General features: G+C 40.6%; 1 protein-coding gene across 5 annotated transcripts in view; it reads right to left on the bottom strand.

The window, feature by feature from the left end:
• Window positions 1-22,608, bottom strand: part of SHROOM4 (shroom family member 4) — a 207,803-nt gene that overhangs the window by 5,680 nt on the left and 179,515 nt on the right. For 2 of the 5 annotated variants that reach the window (XR_011499632.1, XR_011499633.1), the window contains 3 exons: window positions 7,420-8,343; window positions 3,351-3,868; window positions 2,674-2,854 (listed from right to left, as the gene is read on the bottom strand). Coding sequence is in view for 3 of the 5 variants with exons in the window: in XM_070502055.1 (XP_070358156.1) it covers window positions 2,674-2,854; window positions 3,719-3,868; window positions 7,420-8,343 (1,255 nt within the window). In the remaining 2 variants the exon portion in view is untranslated. The remainder of the gene's footprint in view (window positions 1-2,673; window positions 2,855-3,350; window positions 3,869-7,419; window positions 8,344-22,608) is intronic. The other 3 variants (XM_070502055.1, XM_070502057.1, XM_070502056.1) reach the window with 2 other exon arrangements.

Genomic DNA, 22,608 nt, shown 5'->3' with positions numbered 1-22,608 from the left:
TGTGTGTTCATTTTTTTGTCGTTGCTCATTTTTGTGTTCCTGGTTTGTTTGTACAGTTCTGCCTTCTCTTAATCTCTTCCTTCACTTTGGCAATTCCAATTCTTTCTTTGGAGCCCAGCTTTGCCCTCTCCCTCCCTGCAGGAAGTCCCTACCCCCATAACTCTTCTTCTCAATGATACTTTTCTGTTCTGAACTCTCCAGTCTTAAAGAATTAGAACTCTGTAGTATAATCTGAGGTTGTTCACTTTCTGTTTGATGTGTGAGTCTGATCCCTCTCTTACTATTGATGGTAAATTTCTCAAGGGAAGCACTGCCTGTGTCTTCTGATTTGTCTCCCCTATAGGTAAAACCAGTTCTGGGACTGCAATCACACGGAGGCAGTGTGCTAGAGTGGAGTTTTGGAGTCAGAGATGCCTGGATTCCAATGTACGTGTGCAAAGCGGAGAAATGCCTCCCCTCCAAGATTGTTGTGAGGGTTAAATGAGATCATAGAAGTAAAATACTTAGTATTGTGCCAGGCACATTAAGTGTTCAATACATGTTTACTGAGGCTGCTATTATTATTATTATTATTATTACTACCACCACAAGCAGGCACTCTGAGCTAATGAACACTTGTCTAGCTGCAAGGTCCTGATAAGAATAGACCCATCTCAGGTTGCCCATAGCCTTTGCAGCTAATATAGCACTGTGGTTAAGAGCATGGTCTCTAGCACCAGACTACCTGCGTTTGAACCCCAGCTCTGCCACAAAGAAGTGGTGTCACCTTTAGCAAATTACTCAATTCCTCTGTGCCTAAATTTCCTCATCTAAAAAAAGGATAACAATAGTACCTATCTCATCATGTTGTTATGAGAATTAAACGAGTTAATGATGTTACATGCTTAGAATAGTATCTTGTATATAGGAAATATGCTTCAGTGTTTGTTTTACTATTATTCCTGCCTAGCCACTCTGGGACCATAGGTTTGTAGTTTTCTAAAGTGTGTTCCTTTCTAGTAGTTAATTTAGAGATGTCCACGGTGACCAAGACTTAGAGAGACTGCTCTGGGTCTAGGGCCTGTTGTCATATGTCAGAACTTGTCAGAAGTCAGGAGATCACCATGGTCTTAGTGTGAAGTGTAACAGACTTACATTTGGGGAAAATCTAAAACCCACTGGGAATTAGAGATCAATGATACGAATGAGGTAACACAATTAGATACCAAGGGGCTCCCAGTTATATCCCTGCCTTCTGCTTTCCCATACAAAACCCAATGCCAGGGACAAGGCATGGCTGGGCGCCAAATGATCAACTTGGAAAATCACCTACCCACCACAGCTCTTAGGTTCCATAGATCTGGAAGGATGAAAGTAGAGAGAGTCCTTGGTTTCTCGGAACTTGGGCTTTTCGACCTAACTTCAACTGGTGGAAAGTGTAGTAGACAGAGCTGTGGAATCATTGGAGACGCAGGTAGAGCTGAGCTGCTCTTCTGGGATATTGCAAATCAGTGACCTTCCTCACCTATCTTCCTCAGAGACGAAAACTGTGCTAGCCCACCTACAGTCACTTCGAATCACTATCTGCTCTTCTGTGCTTTGCCATTTATAAACATTTCTCTCTTTTCCTGGTCAGACTTTTATTAGGTTTGCTCTGAATAAAAAGGTCCTGAGTAAGCCAGGAGCAGCCCTGCCCTGCTCAGGAACATGGACTCCAAGGAAGCAGGCATCAGGATCAACAAATCTTTGATACCACTATGCTTCCAATTCTTTCTCTGACATTTGGCTTCAGATTGGAAAGTGGTGAGGGGGTCTCTTGCAAATAGCCTTGAGCCTTCCTATAGGTCACATCCTGAATGAGAAATATGAGCAGAAGAGCAATTTACCTTGAGTTAAGATGCCCACACAGTGGTAAATTGGGCCTTTGAGGTTGCCATGGAAACCCTATTTGCTTATGAAATAAAATGGGTAAGTGCAAGGACGGCAAAGTGATTCCAGGAATTTGATTAGAAAACCAGGCTAGTGGTACTTAGAGGAAGAAAGGGGAGGCTTCAGAACAACAGTATCATCATCTCCATTTATCTATTTTAGTATTTTTAAAAAAAGAGATTACAGACTATCCTTGAAAGTAAATACTAAAGTTTACCAGTCTATAATTTCTCATTTTCTTTCTTAGTCAGTCTGTTCTCTTTTTCAGAAAGTTACAAAGAGAATACAATCAATGACTGCCATTGGTTGGAGCTCACTGGCAAAAACTCGGATGTGCCCTTGGTGGCAAGTTACTTACAAAGCTAGCTTATTTCAGAGGGACAGCATAATAGAATAGAATGCATAGAGCAGAGTAGACAGTCTTGACTTCAAGTCCTGGATCTACCACTTAGCCTGTAACCCTGGGCAACCTAGTCCTCTCAACTGGTCAAAAGGAGATAGTAATGTCTACCTTGTAGAGCTGTTTTAAGGATTAGAGAGACACTGTTATGATGATTATGATTACTACTACTATTATTACTATTATGGATCCGACAAAAAGGAGACTGTAGTTGCATTTGTGAGAAACCCAGAGAGGCTATTTGATTTCCACACTGGAAATATAGAAATGCACCAAGATGTTCTGGAGAGCATAGAGGGCAGGTCAACCTCCAGACATACTCAAGTTAAGTGCTGAAAATCTGTAAGGCATATCAAAAAGTTCACCTTTTTTTGAGCCAGTTCATGGTCAACTTCCTCTTCTCCCAGACCAGTCTCTACCATCTCGGGCTGGTCTTTCAACTTGTTCAGCAGCTCTGCCTTGGCCACAGAAATATTGTAATAAGCTGAGTAAGAGGTAGGGATCCCTGGGGCCCCCTGAGGAGGCGAGAAGTGCTGAAACTCTTGTCTGTGGAAACAAAGAATGACCATTTGAGCACCTCTGTTGAGAAGCTGTTAACTTTTCTGCTTCTTAATTTCCCCATTTGTAAAATGGGACCCTCCTTCACCAAAGAGTTGTAAAATAAGGAAATAATGGACCAGACCAGGAAGCACTGTTCAAATGTAAACAGGCCACATGAAGACTATCTAGAAGCCAAGTCAAGGCCACCTTTAAGAAATTAGAAGGCTACTCATATGCCCCTGATGTCTGCAGCCAGAATGATTTGGTTTGGTCATTAAGACCCTACTAAAATCCAGAAAAACTGGCAGGCCCCTAATGTTCTGGGCTTCTGATCATCAATGATTCCCCTTAGTTCATGGCCCCAGAATACAGATCCCGAGGGAAGGGCTAGGTTGTAGGGACATATCTGAGACCTTAGCTATTTGTCCTCTAAACTGTTGGCCTCCCTCCTACCCATTCTGGATTCCCATCCACTGTGGCTTTATCTAGTCTGCTTGCTTACAAAGGCACCCTGTAGCTTTCCTGGACACTCTCATCATTTCTTCTTTCCTGGTGGTGCCACTCCTGCTTGAAATGGTCCCTCCACTGCAGATCTCCCACAGCAAAGAGGTCACCCACGACCTCAGCAGTGGTCACATGTTGGAGGCTGGGGTTAGCACCCCTGCCAGGGACTTGTCACAGCCTACCACGTCTCTCATGAGCTTTCCTAAGACTGCCAGCAGTGGGGCGGGCCTTCGGCCTGAGAAGGGATAGGATTTCTCCACTTCTGGCATATCCCCAAAGGCCCCAGCCTCCTCCATGGTTGCAGAATGACATGGGGAAGAAATGGAACCAGTGGCACCCAGAGGCTTGAAAAGTGTAGCAGCAGACCCTGTTGTCTTGGGTTCACCAAAGCCCGCGGGGCTGAGGTGCTGCTTCTCAGAGCCCCAGCCCATAAAAGAGAACTGCTCCTCAGGAAAGAAGTAGCTCTGGCTCCATGCTGGCTTGGGTTTGGACTCTTCTGTCATCAAGGCTTCTGGTCTGGCATGAGTAAGAAAATAAAAAGAAATGCTTCAATGTCAGGTGTCAGTGATGGAGGGGCAAATAATTCTACCCATGGTTTATGCAAGGGGGAGGCCCACCCCCACTATATTCTTGTTTCCTACCAGCTACCCCCACCCTCCACCTGTCTGTGTCGCTGCCCCTTTGCTAACCTCTAGCTGTTTGAAAGGAAAAATAGGAAAAAACTCATTAGTCATTTTTGCAGCTATTTGCAGCTCTTAGATAAAGGTCAAAAATAATGGCTAAAAGGCTCCACAGCTATTTACTGATTCATGCTATGCTGTCTCCTAATTCATCACACAAAAGAAATTTGGGCATGCCAATATTCCTCATCCTAGGTACATTTTACATGTAGGTTTTCAAGTGAATAATATTGATAACAGAACAATACTAGCTAACATTCATGCAGTGCTTACTATACCCCAGAAGCTGTCCTAAGATATACATGTGTATGTGCGTGTGTGTATATGTGTGTAGTCACAGATCTAAAATTTAATGCTCATGACAACCATTTTACAGATAAGGAACACGGGGCATTGAGAAGCAGTGACTTTCCCAAGGTCACCAGACAGTAAATGGCAGAACTGTGATTTAGACCTAGTGACCTAACTCCAGAATCTGTGCTTTGAGCCACTATACTATACTGCAGAAGGGAAACCTGACATCATATAAAACCCTGCATGTAAGGAATTTTCTCACTGGACTATATGTTAGCAGAGAAGAGAGAACATTCTGGAGGAAAGATGAAAGTATAAACTTAGGAAATTCCTGTGTATAAGAAAAATATTTAGGGCACGTGTGAGAGTTCTGAGTCAGAAAGTGCTGAAAGTAAGTATGAAATTAAAAAAAAGAAGAGGATGTGGCTGTATGTAAATTATATCTCGATAAAAATGGAAAAAAATTTAAAAAGGATGTGCTAATTGGAGACTCAGTTCGCCAGCAGACACAGCCCTATACCATATTATGGTGTATCATATTAGACACTATGTTTCTAGGCTCCTTTCCTTATACCCTCCATTAATAAGGCAGGGGTTACAGGAGATCTATGAGAACATAATCTGAATTTAATAATGAACATTGAAGCAAAAATCAGATTCCTTCTACAGAGCACTGAGAGGAAATGCAAAGAGTCCATAAAGCAAGCTATACTTGAACTTGAATCAGAGTTATTAGACTTAACCAAAACTTGATAATCCCAATAACCTGCTTCTACATGTATCCCAGCATTTTGCAACTGAACAGTACACGGGTTATAGAGATACTCTGGTTTAACTTAGATGAAATTAGGATGTCTTTTTTGCATTTTAGATTCAAAATAGTACACATCTACTTGCCACTAACAATATTCTCCCTTACAAAATCTTAAAGCCACTTCCTTCTAGTTAGAACCTTGTGCTTTCTGAGGGTCTAGAATAGGATCACTTCGACTAGTCTAGAGATCCTGGGATGATGTAGTGGGCACAGTGAGCCAGACTTCCTGGGTTCTGGCTACCTGTGTTCTTCCACAATTACTTTATCTCCCTGTGCCTCACTTTTCTCATCTAAAAAATGGAGACTAATGGTATCTATTTCATAGGTTTGTTGTGAACAGTAAATCAATTGATATACAAAAGTGCTTAGAACAATGCTTGGCACATAGTAAGCAGGCAGAAAATATTAGCTATGTTGGGACTGATGCTGTTCCTTAAATATCCATCAAAGACGTATCTGTAATTGATTTCTTGCAGCTACTAGCCAGGGCTGTGTGCAAACAAATGTTTCCTCTCACATCCTATGGTCATTAAAAAAAAAATCTCTTGAACAAGTTACAAGATCTCTAGTAATAGCAATTTCCTTCTCTCTGGCCAAGGTGCCAAGGTGAATGGAGGTACATAAAGGAGGGAGGACCAGGAAGCTGAAAGCGGTAAGGCTGTGGCCTGTAACTACTACCTCTGGTACACATTGCCTCACAGGAGACAGAAGGGCCTCACGAAGACCTGGTCTACTGTAAGAACGAGATCTCTCTGAGAGAGGCTACCTAGGATGGCAAAATAAGCATGGGTTTTGGAGTCAGACAGATCTGGCTTTGAATCTTTGCTGTGCAATTCAGAGTTAGTTAGTGCCTTACTTTGCTCAGCTTTAGTTTCCTAATCTGTCAAATGAGGATGATAACGGCCCATATGGCTGTTGGGAGGATTAAATGAAATAATCGATATAAAAATACTAGTAGTGTCTGGCACATAGCAAATACTTAATATGTGTTCATTCATTCATTCATTCATTCTTTCTTTCTTCTGAAATATTAAGTGCCTACTATGTGCTAGGCCACTTTCCCTTCTCCCTGCTCTGATAGGTTAACAATCACAGTCACTTCGCACAAAATGTTTTGTAATTACACTAAGAATGCTCCCCAGCTAAATGGACAACTTGAGAAGCTCCCACTAGGGATCTGATAAGAGATTCTCACAGCGTCTGGGAGCCTGGTCCTGTAAGTGCTGTGCTTGTGGCACCTTGGGCTGGAAAATTTCTCAACTAGCTCCAGATAGCCAAGTAATGGATTTGCCTGTCAGTGAAAGACACAATAACAAGGTACTTCTAACAGCAACAAGTCTCAGGCAAGTTCCTTCTATAAAAGGACCTAAAGAAAGCACTTAGAGGATAACACCTGCCCCCCTACCCCCACCCCCAGTGGAGAGGGGGTTGAGCTCTCTGCAGGAGGACTGGCAAAGCTGAATGCCAAAGCTCTTTTGCTTTGGGGCAACAAGAACAACCACACACTGTGGGGAATGCAGAGAAGCAGTGGCACAGTGAAGGGAGCAGACACCAGCAGTCCTGCCACTAGACTACACTCCTGCTTAGGCCTCCCTGTCCAGGCAGCTCATCCTGTCAACTACCACCTACTGCACACTGAAGCAAATGCAAAGAGCCACGGGAAACAAGGATGGGGGGATGAAGAAAGTGTAAGACGAAAAGAATGCCCTTAGCTGTTGTAAGGAATGATCAGTGCATAAAGCACCCAACCCCAGGAACAGCTTTGCTGGCTGGGGTGGGGAGAAGAGTTTAGAAGCCCAAGTAGGTCCTAGAACAGAGGCAGGTCAGGTTGTGATCTGGCCTCTTGTTCTAGAGAGCAAGCAGAAGAAAAGGTAGAAAAGGGCCCGAGCCAGGCTTCTGGGAAAATTCACGAGGCAACAAGGGTTTAATGCCTTCTGGCTCAGGGGCAAGAAACTGATGTATACCTTAAAGACAAATTGAGAAATAATACACATAGTATTTTGATAGTGATATTTAGGGATAAGAACACCAACAACTACCATTTACTGAGCACTTACTATGTGCTAAGCATGGGGGTATGCCCTTTTACATAGATCATCTTCATATTCACAACCATGTGAAATAGGTATCATCATGTCCATTTTCCAGGTGAGAAAACTGAGGCTGGGAATAGTTTAATTGACCAGCCCAAAGTCACACAGCTGGTAAACGGTGGCAGCGGAATTCAAACTCATGCTGCCTGCCTCTTTAGGGATCAAATGTCTTTTATAAGCACTTACTTGGGGGAATCAGTGGTCTCCTGCTCTGATGTCCTCCAAAGCCCACCAATGCCATAATAGCAAGGGGGCTGAGCCTTCTCAGGTTGAGATCCCAAGTGGCCCCTTATTGAAGGCAGGAAATCACTGGAATGGTGAACAAAAGACTCTTGCTCTGCTGGGAGGCTTTGTGAGCCCTGCCTTGAGGTCTCCAAATGGCCAAAGGCCATGGGTTGTGCCTGCACCAGGACCTCCTCAGGATTGAGGGTACAGGAACTAGTAGTTTCTGAACTGAAATACTGGGGTGGCAGCTCCTCCTCCTCCCCCTCCTCTTCCTCCTCTTCTACCCCCTCTTCCTCTTCTTCCTCCTCTTCCTCCTCCTCTTCTTCCTCATCCTCTTGCTGCTGCTGTTGCTGTTGCTGTTGCTGCTGTTGCTGTTGCTGTTGCTGCTGTTGCTGTTGCTGTTGCTGCTGTTGCTGCTGTTGCTGTTGCTGTTGCTGCTGTTGCTGCTGTTGCTGCTGCTGCTGCTGCTGCTGCTGCTGCTGCTGCTGGGCTGCACGGAAAAGCCTGTACTTCTCCCAGTTGGGAGGAGGAGGGCGAGGAGGAGGAAAGGCCTTCTTCCTGGCTCCCAGAGGATCCGGCTGGGTCTCATCAACTTTGGTAAAGATCTCCCTCCTATGCTGCCCCCAGGCCCGGGAGCTCTGGGGCTCCAAGCTGATATGGCTCTCTGAGAAGGCACGGCTGCGTAGTGGCCGGGGCACGGAGGCCATGGAGCTCCCCTCCTCATATACTGAAGTTTCCTCTGTTTTTTTCAGGGAGTGTTTGAAGTCTCCCAGGAGGTCAAGAGAAGAGATTGCTCGGTAGCTTGACAAGTCGAGTGCTGGGTTCTCAGTGCAAGGATGGAAGGGGGTTGCCCATGAAAAGCTAGCCTTGGAATGAGCCATTTCCCTGCAAAACAGCACATGAGGATTGTGTAAAACAAGCAAGTTGCAGATGGTCCCATATTTTGGATGACATCATTTATGTAAAATGTAAAATGGCCACAAAACAATGTAATATACGTAGTAAATGTAATAATAATAATAATAGTAATAAGAATATATAATATATAATATTGATAGCTAACACTCACTGAGTATGTACTAAATGCCAGGCACTGTTTTAGGTGCTTTCCATGTCTTAATTTATTTAATCCTCACAATAACCCTAGGAAGTGGCTATTATTATTGTCCTGACTTTACAGCTGGGGAAACTGAGGCAAGGACAGGTTAAGTAACTTGCTCAGGGTCATAAAGCTAGTAAGTGGTAGAGCTAGGATCTGAACCTGGACAGTCTAGCTCCAAAGTCTGAATACATACATGGCCCCTGTCTATTTGTAGCACTCAGACTGAATGTGCTACATTTGAGGGCTTACAAATCTGGTTATCTTGCTTCATCTGTTGTTTTTGTTTGTTTGTTTTTTAATTATGAAAAATTTCAAATATTTAGAAACACACAGAGATTGCTATAATAAATACTGATGTTCCCACCTACTGCTCAGAATTAGCACATTTTAATACTTTGCCATTGATGCCTCACAAATTTTTTTTAAGAAATAAGAAATAACACACTTTGTTTCACTCCCCACTTCCACTCCCCTGCTGCCTCTCTAGATGCAAGCTATATCAGGAATTTGACATGTATTCTTTCTGCCCATGTTCTTCTACTTGTAACAAAAAACATCAAGCAAGCCATTCACAAATACCTGCTATTTTGGATTTAAAATAACTCCTTCTAATGCAATTCCAGTTAGAATTCTCAACAGGAAGTTTTAAGTATAGAATTTTCTAATTAACTTGCAAAATAAAGCAGGATATAATATTAAAGAGTATTTTGCTACAGAAGAAATGGGGGGGTGAGTAAGGGATTAAGCATATTATAAAGCAATTATAATTAAAACAGTGTGTTACTGATTAATGGAACTCTGGAAAGTCCAGAAACACAAACTATCAATAAAAACATCCTATATAATTGACCTTCCCTAACAATGAAATAAAGAAAGATTATTTAATAAATTTTTTTGAGATAACTGTAGAGCAGTGTTATTTGGAGCTGTACCATATATTGTATATAAAAATAAATTCCAGATTCAAGCGTTAAGGGTGCATGTGTATATATATAAAAATTTAATATATATGTATATATAATATACTTGGAAAAAAGTATCATAAAATTAAAGGCGATCACTTGTGAGGTGAAATAAGATTCTCATCTTATAAGCAACAGAAAAAATATCCAAGGAAAAGAAGTCCAGGTTTGGTTAAAAATGTATAAAAATTGGTGCCGGCCTGCTGGCGCAGCAGTTAAGTTCACACCTTCCGCTTCTTGGCAGCCCGGGGTTTGCTGGTTCGGATCCCGGGTGCGGACATGGCACCGCTTGGCATGCCATGCTGTGGTAGGCGTCCCACATATAAAGTAGAGGAAGATGGGCACGGATGTCAGCTCAGGGCCAGGCTTCCTCAGCAAAAAAAGAGGAGGACTGGCAGTAGTTAGCTCAGGGCTAATCTTCCTTGAAAAAGAAAAGTATAAAATAGGTATAAAAAGTCAAACTTCTGTATAATAAAGAGTGACTAAAGTCAAAGGACATCTCTTTAGTCTCAGAGTATAAAGAGTTAAGCCCTCTAAGCCAGAAAGATCTGGCTTCCTGCTGTAGCCTGAGCAATCAGCATCATACTAAGTACTGCCTAGTAACAGGAAATTCCAGCAGTTCAATTAAATCATCAGACAGAATATCTATTCAATAATCATGCTTAAGACTGAGAATATTTCTTTAAAAAATAATAATACACATAATGGTAGCCAAGCTCAGAGAGAATGGAAAGCAAAATCCCCTTCACTTCCCTCATCTCCAGTCCCCATCCTGGCTAGTTCATCACTCACATGGATCAGAAAGTCATATCTACACATCCCCCACTCTCTTCTCATTTGGGCTTTAGCCCACCTATAGCTACTTAAGATTATAAGAACCCCTTGTGTGCAAACTGTTCCACCTGGCATTTCCCCCTCATTTCCCCCTCAGGAAACAAACAAACAAGATGGTGAGTGAAGAATAAAAGGATGACAAATGCTCTCAGGCAAAGACGCCTTTCCTGACCACTTTATTTAAAACAGAGATGACTTATCCTTAATTATCCTTTTTCTATTTTGTTATTTCTCAGAGCATACATCCCTACCTAATATTATATTACATATCTACTTTTACTTGTTTATTTTGTGTTCCACTCTCTAAAATGTAAGCTCCATGAGAGCAGGGATCCTGTGTGTTTCATTCATCTGGTATATAGTGCCTGGCACACAGTGGGCATTCAATAAATATTTGTTTAATAAATGAATTAATGCCAAAAGTGAAAAAAAATCCCAAGAGTCATGTCATTCATATCATAAAAAAGTTGAATTAAAGGCAAAAAGCAATAAAAAAAGACAAAGAAGGGCACTATAATATTCATGATTAGAATACAAGATTCAGATCTAACTACTCTTAATCTTTATGTACCAAATAACATAGCATCAAAATTCATAAACAAAATCTATAGGAAATGCAAAGGTAGTAAAAAGCAAAAACAAAATATGAGACTGTTTCAGCCGATGACAGATATGACAGTCAAAAATTAAGATAACAGAAAAATCTAAATTTCTTCATACACTAAAAACAGACCTTCTTTTCAAGGGCCCATTGAACATTTTTTAAACTGATTATATACTAAGCCAAGAAGTGTGAGTAGTACAGACTACAGTATCTAATCACAATACAATAACACTAGAAATTAATAACAAAAATGAAAAAAGAAAATTTCTAACATATAGAAAACAAAAGGGAAAAAATATCCACTCTAGTCAAAGAAGAGCTCTAATCTGAAATTGTAGAGTACCTAGAAAATGACAACAATGAACATATCGGAGGCTAGAGGATATGGTTGATTAAAGCAGTGGTCAAAGGAAAATTTGTAGCCTTAATTACTTACATGAATACATAAGAACAAATTAAAATAAATGAACTAAGCATTCAGCAAAAGAAGTTAAGAAAAGAGCCACAAAAATAGATGTAAGCAAAACAGAAAGAAAACTAATGACAGAAATTAATAGACTAAAGAAAAAGATAGAACCAATAATTAAAGCCAAAAGCTAATTCTTCAAAAGAAAATATAAAACAATAAAACAGAAAAAGCGCTTGCAAATCTAATTTAAAAACACCAAACGCACAATATTAGAAATGGAGAAATAACCGCAGTTAGAGAGTAAATGAAAAGAGTAAGAGAATACTTGGCTCTACTCTATGGAAATAAATTTGAAAACTTAGAATGGTTTCCTTGGAAAACAAAAATTACCAAAACTGATTGCAGAAGAATGAGAATACATATCTAAACCAACCAATTACCATAGAAAAAAATATTGGTGAATTTGACAAAGAAAAAAAAAATAGCACACTCACATGGTCTTGTGCTAATTCTACCAACCTTCAAGGAATAGACAACCCCAATGCTATTAATACTTTCTAGACTCTGGAATCTAGAGAATAGAGGGAGAAGATAAGAATCCTGTATAATGTCAATACCAAAACCCAACAACTAGAATACACATAAAGAAAAACTAGAAACCATTCTCATCTAAGAATAACTAATGCAAAATTCTCACCATTTTTTGCTTTTAAAAATATAAATAGTAAGACGTTTATTATATATAAGGAATCTATTAATAAACTGCCAGCATATATTGCAGGTGCATGCTCAAAAAATTCTTTCTGAGAAGGGCGCATGATCCAAAAAGCTGGAAACCATTGGTCTGGGACAGTTGTTCCTAATCAAAGTGGCTCCTAATCGGAATTATCTGGAGAGGTTGTTTAAAATGCAAATTAATGGGTCTCCTCACCAGAAATTGGTATTTAGTACCTCTGTGGTGGGGGCCAGGAATCTGTATTTTTAATAATTGCCCCCCAAAGGATTCTACTACAGGTGGTTCAGGGAGCATACTATGGAAACAAAGGTCCAGGGTGAAAAGGATGGGAGTGCTGTGGTTTGGGGGTGGAGGTCTGCGGGCAGAGGTTTGGGGGGCAGAGTTATTTGTTCCAGTTAGGTTGGTTTCCAATCTATACAGTCTGTCCCCCACCCCTCATCACACACATTCCTACCTTCTGTCCCTGCCTCTCTCCTCCTTCCCCACCTTCATCTCCAATTTAGATCTTAGGAAATGCAAGCAGTAACAGCAACATCTCCAAAGGCCTCAGTTGGGCGAACGGCCTGCAGCTGTGGTGAGAAGAACCCTGCTTAATGATAGAAATGAAATTTACCACTCTTTCCTTTTCCCTAGCGAGAACACAGGAAAGGCAATAGAGGAGAGTGGAAAGAACACAGTGTCAGAAAGACTTGGGTCTGAATTCCAGCAAAATTTCAAAATCTGGCTCCATTACCCAAAAGCTGCATGACCTTGAACAAAGTATTTAATTTATCTCAGTTTTAGTAAAATATCTATCTTACAAAGCTGCTGTGAGAATTAACTATATAAAAAAGGACCCAGCAATGATGCTGGGTACATGCAAAGGTGATTAATAAATGACAGAACTATGTTTATTGTTAACAGTGAAGTCCCTTACCGAGGGCCACTGCATATGGTTGTGCAAGTTATGCAGTGTACAAGCTTCACTGCTGTATGCTTCAGCCCTGCTCCAGGTTCCATCAAGGGAGTTGACTGTGCTGCCCCCTGGTTAATGTTCAGCCCTGCTCAATAGCCAATAAACCAGAAGACCTTGGGTCCCAGCTCAGCCACATGGCTGCCTAGCCAGGAGGCTCTAGCTAACCAAGGATTTTAACCCTAGTCTCATTCACTCACTCTTTCCATCCGCTAAAAATGGAGAGGTAATAAAAGGAAAGTTTAGGCTTAAGAGCAGTGTGAAGATCAAAAGGACAAGATATTCTAAGTTTTCTTGTTTAGATACCAATCATTTATGTCAACCTTACAAAATTTACCTTTCAGAAGAAAAAACATGCCCTTTTATAGGGACATTTGGTACTCCAATTCATGGCACTGTGGCCCCATCTAGAGGCACTGGGCTCTAGCAAGGCAACCCGGAAATTTCTATTCTCTGTATCAATCCTAATTTTAAAAGCACTGTCTTCCCACTTACACAGCCTGTGTAGGACCAGCCTGAGCCTTGCAGAGTCATATTTCAGTGAAGCAGAAGGAGGCAGGACGCTAGAAAGGGGAAGGACTGCCCTCAATTAGATCAGCTGGGCCAAAATGTGTACAAGTCATTCCAAGCTCTCATTGAATATTACACTGTGCGGGGTGATTGGATCAAAGGGGTGCAAAACTGACATAGTCCCTGCCTTCCTGGCACTAACAGCTGAAGCAAACTGGGAATGGGATGCTTGCACTGAAGTGTGTCAGGTTCAAGCCATGGATTTTGGCCTCTAGAGGTCCTATTTTCAAAGGGCTCAAGCCTCCTATATGCACAGAAATCTACAACTCTGCTTTGGGACCAGGTAAGGATCCTTCCCTACAGTGGAGGACAAGGAGCTTCATTAAGGGAAAAGAACTGTGGTCTCTTACCTCTTACTATGTGTTAGGCCCTGTTTTAGGCACTTTCATGTATGCATTTCTATTAATTTTCACACTAGCCCATCGAAGTAGGTACTATTATTGCCAGTTTGCAGATGAGGATCCTGAAGCTTGGAAAGGGTAAATCATTTTCTCATCTAGTAAGAAATAGTAGTGTCCAGACTGGAACTTGCCTTATCTGGCTCCAAGGGACAATTTCATTGAAGCAAGGACTCCTGAGGTGGGGCAAAAGATACTTGCACTACTACATTCATCCCCAGGTGTCCATGAAGACTTCAGCTCCTTGTTGAAGAAAGGGGAGGAAGCCTGAAAGCTAAATATGAGAAAGGGCTTTGTTGACACCAGCAAGGAGACTACATCTCAAAAACAAAAGCAAATTGCCTGCCAAGTCCTGGGCTGTTCTTCTCTTTTCCTCTTGGCACAGGTTGTCTTTTCTTCTGATGAAAAGATTTTCCTCTTTTGTTAAAATCTTTTTTTAACCTAATAATAATTGAAAATGAAAACCAATATTTTCAGAGACTGAAAAAATCTCCTCCTGCCTCCTCCCCAGCCCTTGTGAAGTTTTCTTGTTTGGAAATTTTATTTTTAAACTCACCACAATAGCTTGGCATTCCAGGATTTCAGCAGCAACAGTGCACAAGTCCAGCCCCTCTCCCCTTTCCTTTTCCTCGGCAGCCAAAAGATAAGACTGCTCCAAGAGAAACAGCCACTCCCAGGTTATTGCTGAGGGAAATATTTGCAAGATCCAGGAAGTGAGACACAAGGAGGCTGCACAGGGAGGGGAGAAGGGCCCAGAGAGCTTGTTGTTGCCACCTTTCTTTGCCTCTGGGTCTACAGAACTTCAAGTAAGGAACAATTATTCTGGCAATAACAAATGCAAGTGGTAGGACTTGCCCTGAGCTTTCTACAGCCTCCAGGAGGCTGATGCAAAGTGTCCTTTGGAGAGATAAGAGAAGTCCTTGATTTATTGGGGCTGTCCTGGGAGAGGCTTAGCTCCCCCTCTCCAATGACTCCTACTTGGAATTTCCAAGAAGGTCTTCCCATTAGTCCTCTGGACCCTACATAGTGTCATAGACATGGTTCTAAGGGATGGCAATGATCGCTCTTGTTTACTGAGAGTTCATCATGTGTCAGGCACAGAGTTGGACACTTGACAGACCTGATCTCATTTAACCTTTGAGACAATCTTCTGGCACAGGTATTCTCTTCCTCATGTTAGAAATGAGGCTCATAGAGGTTAAACAACTGAGAGAACACAAAGAGTTAGTGGCCAGGAGAAGTTACAACTAAGGTCCATCTGACTCCAAAGCCCATGCTTTTGCCAGCACAACACGCTGCCTCTCCAGTGTTCTCATAACCTTCCCAAGATATTGAATAAAAGACACTTTTGCAATACATAACACGTTGCCAAGGGACCCAGAGGGTTTGATATCCACAAGAACAACTTAGCTGAGGATCAGGCTGGCCAAGGTTATTAAGGTTCTATTCTCTAATATCCAGTGCTTCTGAAACTTGAGCATGCATCAGAATCACCTGGAGGGCTTATTAAAAGACAAGCTGCTGGATTTTACCCCCTAAATTTCTGATTTAGTAGGTCTAGGGCAGGGTGGAGAATTTTCATTTTTAACAATTTCCCAGATGATGATGGTAATGCTGGTCTGGGATCACACTTTGAGATCCACTACTTTAATCAGTCATTATCTCCAAGGTTCTCAACTCACCAGGGTATTTTAAGAGATATAAATCCATTAAAAAACCTCTGAAAACAAAATGCCTTTTACTTAACTATATACATACCACCCATGTGACAAGTGGGATGAAAATTTATAAAATAAAATAATAGGCACTCTGGAGCTCCAAAAAGCTCTGAGAATCCCAATGCTATTTAAGGACATTTGGTTCCCCACCATGGTTATAAGCAATGGGCGGACTGGGGGAGAGAGCAAGTTTTGTCTGTTTGAGTCCTTATGTACACCAGACATTAATGTACTGAATTTCAAAGAGCCAGAACACAATGGAATAAACAATACCAAAGTTACAAAGAACACAATCCTACGTCGGATAGTTTAAAAAGCATTCTGGGTGCTCAATTATGAATGACAATTATTATAGAGTAGCTCTTTGGCACACATGTATTTAACATTTGAGGTTTTAACTCTTTGAGAGTAACCCTAAAGATCCATGAAATGTAATAACTGGTCATTTTGCAAAGGGTATGGATTTGACTTGCAAGGCATCACAATACTGGTTTGTAGGGCAAGTCACCTAGCAAAGGCTGGAGCCTACTTAATGGCTTGGCACTCCCATCTCAATGTGGCTTGATGGGTCTCTATTTGTTGTCAAGGTATACATGTTCTGTTCGGTAACCATGGTAGAGAGAAAATGTGCTTCTTTGTGAATAATGGCACTAAAATGCAAACTATCTGCAAACTAATGCTGGTGACGGAAGTGAAGAGAAATGGAAAGGTCTTAAGAAAGTGATGGTTCTGAGCCAGATAATAAAATATCTATAGCTGGGTGTGTGTATGTGGGTTCTTTCTTGTAGTAGTGGTGACAAATTTGGAGACCCACAAAGGTCTGGTGATATAAAAGTGTCAAAGTTCTCACAGATTTAGATAAGCAGAAGTGCTGGCTGATGCAGAATTCTAGCAAACCAAATTCTAGCTAACAGTGAGATGAAGCTTGTCTGGTAAGTAACACTGTCTGTAATTGGTATGGGGATTTTTCCAAATCTCTTGATTTTTAACTTCCCAGACCCAAATCAAACCAATGTGGGTTGACGCCTCTTCAGATTTTCTTTTTTATTATAAATTCCAGCAACTTGACATGTACCCAAAGAACACCATGTGCATCCAACTCCAGCTATTTACATTTTACCAGATGTCTTTCTGAATTTTCTTTGTGTATGACCACTATCAAATTCAACATGTGATTTAGGATTTTTCCTTTTCTTGTTAATAATATTACAAATACCTATTCTGTGCAAGATCCAGTATTTGTATACCTGTCACTGTTAATGGCTATATTCTGTTCCATCACGATGATATAATTGATTGGTAAATCTTTTCCATGATTGTAAATAGCACTACTACAAACATCTTTAAACAAATTATTTTTCCTTTTCAGGTTATTTCCTTGGGGGTATGCTGGGTCAAAGAGTATGAAAAAACAGTTTTGTAACTCTAGTCACATATTTCTAGATTGCCCTTTAGGAAAGCTGAACCAATTTATACCACTCACAGAAACACATACTGTCTCCCCACAGCCTTGCCAAGATAGGGTTGATAGGGTTTTGTAATTTCTGTTTATCATTTCCATTAATTGTTGACAGATTAATATGCTGGTTGTGGTACCTTGAAGTTGTTTTTATTTGCATTTCTTCAATTGCTAGAGAGGTTGTACGTTTCCATGCAGTGATTTTAGTGCCTTTATTTCCTCATGTGTAAATTGCCTGTTCATTTTCCTTGCCCTTTTATGAAGCTGAATCTGAATGCTGACCTTCTATATCTGTATCCATTCTTCATATTTTTTGGACAGTCAACTGATATCAGTGATGCTGACCCCAGACACTTTCCTCATTCTGTTGTTTAGTTTTTTATTACATTCTGTTGTACACAGGATTTTTTTCCCCATCTTTTATATATTTAAAACCATCTATCTTGTCTCTGATGATATCCTCCATTTAACAGACACAAATTTATCTTCCATCCATAGCTGGAATAAATATGCTATTCTACTGGTCGGCTTTCTGGAATTTACTACAGAGTATTGTATGTGCTGTGGACCTAAGTTAATTATTCTCCATATTGATACCTAAAATTCCTAACATTTTTTAAAGAAAGAGTGATTGCTTTTCCCAGTTCAGGGTTGCTTTCAGTGTGCACCATATTCTTAGAATAGCTTGAATCTGTTCTCAGAATTTTTTAATTTCACTGTTTGACTTTTTTTCAACCCACTATCGTATGGTTTTGATAATTGTCACTTTATGACAGGCTTTAAAATCTGATAGGGTAGGTCTAAATAAATGTATTCTTTTTAAGTAAATGTATTCCTGCCCACTTATTCTTCCAGATAAATTTCACAAGTTCTATAAAGTATCCCACAGTGACTCTAATCGGTAGTGCATTACATCTATATATTAACTTAGGGAATATTGTAATCATTCTTATATGTAGTCTTCCCAAATTGAAGCAAAGTATAGCTATGTATTTATTCATGTCTTTATTTCTCCCATTAGAGTTTTATAATTTTCCTTGAATAAGTTTTGTGTGCCCAGGTTTAAATTAATACCCAAGTATTTAAATTTACTTTGTCATGCTTTTGAAAAATCCTTCTATGCCTCTGAAGGTTGCATTCTTCTTAGGTGGTAAAGCCTTCCTGAAAAGTGTACTCTTCCTAATGAAATGAGATTCAACTCTGAATTATTCATTTTATTTCACTCAATCAGCAAATAGGAAACATGTACTGGATATTCCACACTCTGCTCATGTGGTAGTATGACAAAGGGAAGGACGAGAGCCCTAGGTTGAGAATTGAAAAACCTGGGTAGCAGTCTAGTTTTGTCATGTTCTTGCTATATAATCCAAGAAGTAATGGGTTATGGAGTCAGAAGCCTGTTTAACCTTGGGCAAGTGACTTTAATCTATCTGTGAGTAAGTTTCCTCATCTGTAAAATTGGGTCAATAAAAGGCAACTATCTCATGGGGTCATGATAAATAATAAATAAAACAATTCACGTGAAATGCTTACAGCAGTGCCTGACACATAATAAATGTTAGGTATTATACATTTTGTTGTTGTTAATACCAGTATAATAACACCTTTCCTGAGTTTCAGCTTCCTTATCAGACAAACAGGAAAAATAAGGCTTAACGGCACAGGTTGTTGTGAGGATTAACTGTGGCCACGTATATAAAAACACACTACACATTCTAAAGGTCTGTGCAAAATGGAGAAATGGAAAGGATCACAGGAGGCAATCACAGGTACAAAAAAGCAAAAGAGATAATCCAGAAAATACTTTCTTTTGGCTTTTACATACATCATTCTTATGCAGCTTTTCCTCCCTGCAGATCTACTCACCAATTTCTTCCCTCCCACTAATATTAAAATGCATTTGCACATCTTGCACACAAACCAAATAACAGTGGAGGGAGACAACCAACAGTGTAACTACCTGGAATTAAAATTCTTTGCAGGCTTCCAGACAAAGGGAGCAGCTCAACAATATACACTTGATTTTCCCACCTACACCCATCATTCCAGTTGTGACAGAAATGACATAAGAAATGGTAAAAATGTATGTTTTGGGGGAGGGGGACGTGAATGGAAACTCCATCAGGATTTCTCCTCTTAAATGTCATCTCTGCCCTAACCTTTCCTAAGGCCTTCTCACCTTTCCTGAGATCATAAACTGTGATCTTCTTCCTCCATCTGCAGCATCAATAGTCTTTCCCTTTCCAATGACCTCTCCTTTCTGCTTTTACATTTAAACCAGTTCCCCAAATCCGACCAAACCTTCACTTAAACCAGTGGTTCTCACATTTAGCCTTCATCAGAATCGCCTGGAGGGCTTATTAAAACAAAAATCACTGGGGGCTGGCCCCATGGCCGAGTGGTTTAGTTCACGCGTTCTGCTGCAGGCGGCCCAGTGTTTCGTTGGTTTGAATCCTGGGTGCGGACATGGCACTGCTCATCAAACCACGCTGAGGCAGCGTCCCGCATGCCACAACTAGAAGGACCCACAACGAAGAATATGCAACTATGTACCGGGGGGCTTTGGGGAGAAAAAGGAAAAAATAAAATAAAAATCTTTAAAAAAAAAAAAAAAAACAAAGATCACTGGGTCACGTCCCAGTTTCTGATTCAGCAGGTCCAAGTGGAGCCTGAGAATTTGCATTTTTAACGAGTTCTTAGGTGATGCTGAGATTGCTGGTCCTAGACCACATTCTGAGAACCACTAACTTAAACCCTACTGCCCCTTCTGACTACCACTCCATTTCTCTCCTTCGTTTCCCTAGCCAAGTTCTTCTTTTAAAACATTTTTTAATGTGTAAATGTCTTTTTAAACATTCTTTTAAAATATTTTCCAAATCACACAGTAACACTATCACATAATCATTGTATTAAAATAACTGAAAAGAAACTGAAACTCTCCTATGTTGCTGGTGGAAATCTAAAATGGCACAACTGCTTTGGAAAACAGGCAGTTCCTTAAAAAATTAATAGAATTACCACATGGCCCAGAAATTCCACTCCTAAGCATATACCCAAGAGAACTGAAAACAGATGTCCACACAGAAATCTGTACGTGAATTGTCACAGCAGCATTATTCACAATAGCTAAAAAGTGGAAACAATCCAAATGTCCACTAATGGATGAATGGATAAATAAAATGTGGTATATCCATACAGTGGAACATTATTTGGCAAAAAAATAAATGAAATAATGATACATGCTACAATATGATGAACTGCTAATGTATGCTAAGTAAAAGAAGCCAGACATAAACGCCTACATATTGTATGATGCCATTTACATGAAAAGTACAGAAGAGAGACAGAAATCCATAGAGACAGAAAGTACATTAGTGGTTGCTTGAGGTTGAGGGTGGGAATGGGGAGAGACTGCAAATGGGCACAAGGGATCTTTTTAGGGAGATGGACCTGTCTTAAAATTGAACTATGGTGATGATTGCACAGCATTGTAAATTTACCAAAACTCATTGAATTGTACACTTAAAATAGGTGAATTTATGATGTGTAAAGCTGTGTGCATTTCTTCTCTATGCATCCCCCCTACAGACCATCATGCTTTCTATGCCTGCCACTTTCTATAGACCATCTACTTTCTACACCTACCTCTTTATTAAGTTTGCTTTCTCGAAGGTCAGCTGTGATTCCAAACTGTCAAAGTCAGTAGCGGTCCTTTCCTTGTCTTGTGTGATGGCGTGCTGGCATACTTCTACCACTCAGCTGCTCACCTCTTCAATTTCCTTTGCTGGTTCTTCTTCCTCATCCTATCCCCTAGTTGGGTGATCGACAAGCCTCCTTGACAGAATCCACTTGTCTCCCTCACTAACTTCAAATTCAACATATCTCAACTCAAACTTACCACCTCCATCAAATCGGCTCCCCTTCTCACCTGCCCCAGCTATGTCAATAACTTTCTCCAAGTCACTGGGACTCGGAGTTATGTTTTTTTCTTCTTCTTCTCCTCCACAAAGCCCCCTAGTACATAGTTGTGTATTCTAGCCATGAGTGCCTCTTGTGGCATGTGAGATGCCGCCTCAGTGTGGCCTGATGAGTGGTGCCATGTCCGCGCCCAGGATCGGACCAGCGAAACCCCGGGCCGCCGAAGCGGAGCATGAGAACTTAACCACTCGGCCATGGGGCTGGCTGTCAGAATTATTTTTGACTTATCTCCTTTCATTCTCAAATTCCAATCACCAAGTGCTCTTTACTTTTCTTTTTCCCTCAAAAGGGGTCATGTACTTGTGAGCAAATAATCTGAACAGACAATTCACATGCGAAGTAATGCAAATATTAAATAACGACATGAAAAATTCTCAGACTAGAATAATCAAAGTAAGCAAATTAAAATTTACACCTATTGCATTAGAAAAAGAAAATTTTCCATGAAGGCAAGACTTGGGGGAAATTGGTATCCTCATATATTGATAATGGCAGTGTAAAATGCCTCCTGGGAAAGCAGTTTTGTGAAATCTATCAAGAACAATAAGAATGTTCATATTCTTTCAATTAATAATCCCAACTCTGGATAATTTTTTTTATAGATTGGCACCTGAGCTAACATCTGTTGCCAATCTTCTTTTTTTTTTCCTTCCTCTCCCCAAAGCCCCCCAGTACAGAGTTGTATATTCCACTTGCAGGTCATCTGGTTGTAGGATGCTGCCTCAGCATGGCTTGATGAGTAGTGCCATGTCCACGCCCAGGATCGGAACGGGCTAAACCCTGGGCCCAGGAAGCAGAGTGCGCGAACTTAACCACTCGGCCACAGGGCCGGCCCCTCTGGATAATTGTTTTTAATGAGATAATTCAAAATGAGACAAAGGTTACAGCTACTCAAAATTTTTCTGCAGCATTACTTTATAATAGCAAGAAATTGGAAACAACCTATTATACAACAATTTGGCAATGATTAAACAAACTAGAGCACATTAAGCCAGTGAAATATTATGCAGCCATTAAAAATTATAATTATTGAGGAACCTTATATAGCAACATGAAAAACTGTTTATCAAGTAATGCTTAGTGGGGAAAATAGAAATAGGACACACAAAATCATATCTACATAGCTATTATAATCATGCCAAAAAAAATCTCTACACCTATAGATAAAAGCTGGCAGAGAAATGAAAACAATCAGGGTATTAGGGTAGTAGGAATAAGGCTACTTTTTCTTCTGTTTTTAATTTCCTGTAATATTGTTTTCATAATAAATAAACATTTTCGCCCCCAAATGTCACACATATTTATCTATCCCTTCTGCTCCATTCCTATTGTACCCCTACCTTCCCAATCCAGGGCCACACTCCTTCATGCCTGGATCACTGCCCCTATTTGGTCTCCCTTCAACCCATCTAGGCTGCAAATGATGCC

Source organism: Equus asinus, chromosome X, assembly GCF_041296235.1.
Source record: "Equus asinus isolate D_3611 breed Donkey chromosome X, EquAss-T2T_v2, whole genome shotgun sequence".
Classification (NCBI taxonomy): domain Eukaryota; kingdom Metazoa; phylum Chordata; class Mammalia; order Perissodactyla; family Equidae; genus Equus; species Equus asinus.
Note: the sequence above shows the minus strand (reverse complement) of the source record. Positions and strands in the feature narration are given on the sequence as shown.